The sequence below is a fragment of the Saimiri boliviensis genome, chromosome 17, assembly GCF_048565385.1.
Source record: "Saimiri boliviensis isolate mSaiBol1 chromosome 17, mSaiBol1.pri, whole genome shotgun sequence".
Classification (NCBI taxonomy): domain Eukaryota; kingdom Metazoa; phylum Chordata; class Mammalia; order Primates; family Cebidae; genus Saimiri; species Saimiri boliviensis.
The window spans coordinates 46,876,910-46,882,042 of record NC_133465.1 but is presented as its reverse complement, the minus strand read 5'-3'; the positions used below and the strand labels follow the sequence as shown (position 1 = coordinate 46,882,042).

General features: G+C 52.8%; 1 protein-coding gene across 1 annotated transcript; it reads left to right on the top strand.

The window, feature by feature from the left end:
* The first annotated feature begins 485 nt into the window (after positions 1–485).
* Positions 486–4,632, top strand: LOC101053509 (keratin, type I cuticular Ha7). The gene is made up of 7 exons (XM_003942867.4): positions 486–1,048; positions 1,236–1,318; positions 2,171–2,327; positions 2,672–2,833; positions 2,910–3,035; positions 3,593–3,813; positions 4,189–4,632. Exons 1-7 carry the CDS (start codon positions 557–559, stop codon positions 4,301–4,303), a joined length of 1,356 nt encoding a protein of 451 aa, XP_003942916.1. The 5' UTR covers positions 486–556; the 3' UTR covers positions 4,304–4,632.
* The last annotated feature ends 501 nt before the right edge of the window (positions 4,633–5,133 follow it).

Here is a 5,133-nt window from a genome sequence, read left to right as displayed (position 1 = left end):
AGAAAAAAAGGTACCTCTCCATCATCAATTATCAGTAGATCCATTGGTTTTATAAACTGATATTTTCTCTTCAAAGGAAAGACTGGTTGAGTCTTGCACAGGCGAAAGAGCCACTGGGTCCCATTGGTTCTCTGTCTCTCCTGCTACACACATCACTAACTGAAAGATTTGAGCCTTCATTGTGGCTACCTTCACAGAGACCATAGTCCAGAGAGAGCATTTGGGGCCTGAATCAACTGTTGGTGTTTGCTGAGCAGAAACAATGAATCTCTGACCTCCCACCAACAGCCAACCTGATATCAAAGAGCCAAGAGGCATCTCAGATTCGTCAACATTCCTTTAATGAGCTGAGAAACTTTTCATGGTAAACTCAGCAGCTGAGTAACAGGATGATGGTACCACAACAGGTAGATAATCAAGGCAGGAGGTCAAAGCATTGGAGCCAACACCCACCCCGGATGGGGTATAAAAGGGCCGGGAGGAGAGGAGGCTTCAGACTCAGTGGCTTGGCCTTCCCAGCTGATCTGAAGCTCCTGTGCAACCTCAGCCCAACACCATGACCTCCTCCTACAGCAGCTCCTCCTGCCTTCTGGGCTGCACCATGGCTCCTGGAGGAAGAAATGCCTGCGTCTCTCCCATCGACACTGGGTGCCAGCCCGGGGCAGAGGCCAAGGCTGCCTCCATGTGCCTCTTGGCCAACGTGGCACACGCCAACCGAGTCCGTGTGGGGTCCACCCCCCTGGGCCGCCCCAGCCTCTGTCTGCCCCCCACCTGCCACACTGCTTGTCCCTTGCCAGGGACCTGCCACATTCCCGGCAACATCGGAATCTGTGGGGCTTACGGCGAAAACACCCTGAATGGCCATGAGAAAGAGACCATGCAGTTCCTGAACGACCGCCTGGCCAACTACCTGGAGAAGGTGCGCCAGCTGGAGCGGGAGAACGCGGAGCTGGAGAGCCAACTCCGTGAGAGGAGCAAGTGCCACGAGTCCACCGTGTGCCCCGACTACCAGTCCTACTTCCGCACCATCGAGGAGCTCCAGCAGAAGGTGAGGTGTGGGATCGCCTGGGCGTGCTGGGTCTGAGAAGCCAGACGGCGTGGCAGGAGGAATCCATGTCAGGCTCAGGGAGCTCTGGGTTCTTGGCTTCTCCTGGACATGAGCACAGACACCACACGTGGAGCGGGAGCCTAAGGTACGATGCTTTGTGTGTGAACCGTCTTCCTGTTTTCCTCAGATCCTGTGCAGCAAGGCTGAGAATGCCAGGCTGATTGTACAAATTGACAATGCCAAGCTGGCCGCCGATGACTTTAGGATCAAGTAAGTCTGGCCAAGGAAGCCAGAGTGACTTCTCTCTTCTGCTGTATTTCCAAGGGCCTGTCCCACTACCCAGCATATATCGTAGGTGTTCAAAAACAGTTTTTGACTAGATGAAGAAAGGAATGAATAAATGTCCACTTCCTTTCTCTCCAAACCTTAAATTAGCTTATTGCTAGAAATCATCATTATGTAGGAGGAAAGAGGTGGCAAGTATTAAAAGGAAAAGAGGGGCATAGTCTAGATTGGTTAGAACCTGTGTCATTTCCCCCCATATCTAGAAGATAAGAGGATTTGGCTTTTCAACCAGAAGTCAAATGGAGTCATCACAAAAATAAAGTGTCAATGCATAAATTGTTGCTAGACTCACCAACTCTTGGCCAAATCTATCAGTTGGAAGAATTGTCACTGATGCTCTTTGCTAGCAAGAGTTGTGCTTGAATAAATGCAAAGGGCAGAAAACAATGGGAAATAATGAACCCAAGAGGTAAAGCAGTGAACGGAAGGTCCAGAGGCCGATTTTTAGTCATTCTTTTTCCTGGCCAAGTGACTCTTTTTATGGCCGAATACATGCTGCATTAGAAGTCAGAACACTTAGGATAAGTCCACGCATTTAGTATTAACTGGGCATAGAATTCTGAACAATCCACATATTGTTTTGGAGCCTCAGTCTTCCATCTGTTCAATGCAAATAATGTCCTGACTGCAAACTCCATAGCTACAGGGTTGAGCATAGTGTATGTTGCCCACGTGAACAAATGAGGATCCAAGGTGGTGTGGGAGGTGGGAGCCCGGGGCAGCCGAGAGGGGCTCTTGGGGGAATTCTTGTTGACCCTGCACCTCCTGTGACGGAAGGCTGGAGAGTGAGCGCTCCCTGCGTCAGCTGGTGGAGGCGGACATGTGTGGGATGCAGAAGCTCCTTGATGATGCGACCCTGGCCAAGGCCGACCTGGAGGCCCAGCAGGAGTCCCTGAAGGAGGAGCAGCTCTCTCTCAAGAGCAACCATGAGCAGGTACGGCCCTGGCCGCTCAGACTCCCGGGGAGGGCGCTGGGTAGATAGGGGAGCTCCCTGGCCCTGGGGCTCTCAGGGCAGAGCCTGGGCTCCGCTGGCGTCGGCACGCAGGGCTGAGGTGGGTCTGAGGGTCCAGAGGGCCTCTGTGGAAGGTGCAGACTTGCCTTGGCACAAGGAAGGTGTCCAGGTGGGCTCTCCCGACTGCACCCTGGGCAGGACTTTCCCATTTGCTTGTGTATGGGGCTCCCCTCCTACTGCTTGCCAGGGGTGGGGTCCTGGTGCCGTCTGCTCCATCGAAGGCCCTCTCCTCACGCACGCTGGCTGTCCCTTCCTCCCTTCTGCAGGAAGTGAAGACTCTGAGGAGTCAGCTGGGGGACAAGATCCGGATCGAGCTGGACATTGAGCCCACCATTGACCTGGGCAGGGTGCTGGGGGAGATGCGGGCTCAGTACGAGGCCATGGTGGAGACCAACCGCCAGGACGCGGAGCAGTGGTTCCAAGCCCAGGTGAGCAGGGGTACAGAGCCGGGGGCATCCGGCCTCCATCTGGGCAGGGAGGTGACTGTGCCTCTCTGTGCTCCAGTCCGAAGGCATCAGCCTGCAGGCCATGTCCTGCTCCGAGGAGCTGCAGTGCTGCCAGTCGGAGATCCTGGAGCTGCGATGCACCGTGAACGCCCTGGAGGTGGAGCGCCAAGCCCAGCACACCTTGGTACGTGACCTTCACCCTCACTACACTGCAAACGCTACATGTCCTGGTAGTAGCATCTCTTAAAGTCTCACAGATCAGTTCCTTCAACATTAAGTCAAGATCTGAGTTCCTCTATACCCGATGGAGACATCTTTTTGTCAAGTTCAGTGTGACCCAGGGAAATGGTTTTTTTTGAAAAAGTCAAGTCCACCTGCTTTACAACACAGTGCAGAAGTTCAGGCACTGATGCCACCAGATTTTACTAGGTGGCTGCTTTTTGTCAAGCACTGGGGATACAGGGATGAACATGACAGTTCTGAAGTTAGATTTGCGCGTGTGTGTGTGTGTCTGTGTGTGTGTGTGTGTGTGTGTGTGTGTGTGTCTGTGTGTGTGTGTGTGTGTGTGTGTGTGTGTGTGTGTGTGTGAAGTCATGGTCCTATTGACAGTGATCTCTCCAGAGCTCTGAGAATGTTCTGTGACATGTTGGAATTCGCCCCATGTCTGGTGAGTTTGGACATACTTTTCACTGCTGAGTTTTGGGGCACCAGGATCTCTGACCCCACAATTTCCCACTGCAGAAGGACTGCCTGCAGAACTCCCTGTGTGAAGCCGAGGACCGCTTTGGCACGGAGCTGGCCCAGATGCAGAGCCTGATCAGCAACGTGGAGGAGCAGCTGTCCGAGATCCGCGCTGACCTGGAGCGGCAGAACCAGGAGTACCAGGTGCTGCTGGACGTGAAGGCCCGGCTGGAGAACGAGATTGCCACGTACCGAAACCTTCTGGAGAGCGAGGACTGCAAGTACGTGTGATCTGGGCAATTCCTAAGCCTGATGGTCAGGCGATTCCTCAGAAATAATGGAAGTGCTTGCAGAAGATATGATCTAACAGACAAGCCTTCCTGTGCTTTCTTGCTCCATGACTCATTAACCTCTCCTGGTCTGTGCAGACTGAATTATTGAGAAAATGTTTCCTAAAGAATAGCCAGGTCCCTAAGCCAAGCCTTCCCCCAGGTCTCCTGGATGTGGAAAGACACAGATGAGAGAACTGTCGGTATAAATTCTCTGGTCTGTGTGCCTTGTTGATGGCAGGCCTGGCCTTCACCCTGGTCTTACCCTTGTCCGTCAGTCACTGAGGTGTCTTTTTCACGTACCTCTTCTTCTCTCTCTCCCTGCAGATTACCCTGCAATCCCTGCTCCACGCCTGCCTCCTGTACTTCTTGTCCAAGCTGTGGCCCCGTCACCTGTGTACCTCCCTCTGGCCATGGAGCCAGCACGGGGAGATGTCTCTGAAGGCCCGCGTTCCTGTGCAGGTTGAGGCAGGTTGCACTGGGGTCAGGAGTGCCTTCACCTTGCTCAGTCTTCCTTCCAGAAACACTGGACTCACTGAGGCATTTTCCCTCCATCAATGGGTAGCAGGCACTTCCAAGCAGTGGCTGCCTGTCTATGCCTCTAAGCCGTATTTCTTGTTGTTGCTGAAATGTCGTAATTATCTTCCATGAAAGCAATTATTTTTCCCAGTGTCCCTTCTTTTGGCTCTACTCCAGTGTTTCAGAATCTCCTAAAATGTAACTGGCCTCCCTGCATTAAATGGTCAATAAACCTCCTTCCTGTATCAAGTGCTTTCCTGCCGGTGTTGGCTGTATGTGAGGTGTCAGAGAGTCCTGGTCATCTGGTCCTGTGTCCTCACTGGCCCTGACATCTCACTTCCAGGAGCTCCCTGGGGTGCTCTGGGGCCTCTGGATAAAGGTCTTTTCCTGACATTGCGTGTGTACTCACCTTGCCCAGGGATCCCTGTAGACTGGTGGAAGGAAGTGATGCCAGTTGCCAAGTTTGCATTCTTTCAGAACAGCTCCGCGCTAACATGCCTCTACCATGCTTTTGGCATCTTCAGCCTCTTGGTATGTTGTCCAAGAGCAAAATCACATCACTTAGCATTCTAATCTCATCAAAGGGAGGTCGTGTTGAGAATTGCCTGGGCCAAGTTGCCAAATTTTTCCTCTTACTCCAGTTGGCTCCTTTCATGGAGGCATGGAATTCTCACCCACTCTCCCAAATGTAGAGGCCCAGATTAGGCACTGGAGACCAGGGGTCTTGGTCCTGGTTCACTTCCAGGCTATAGT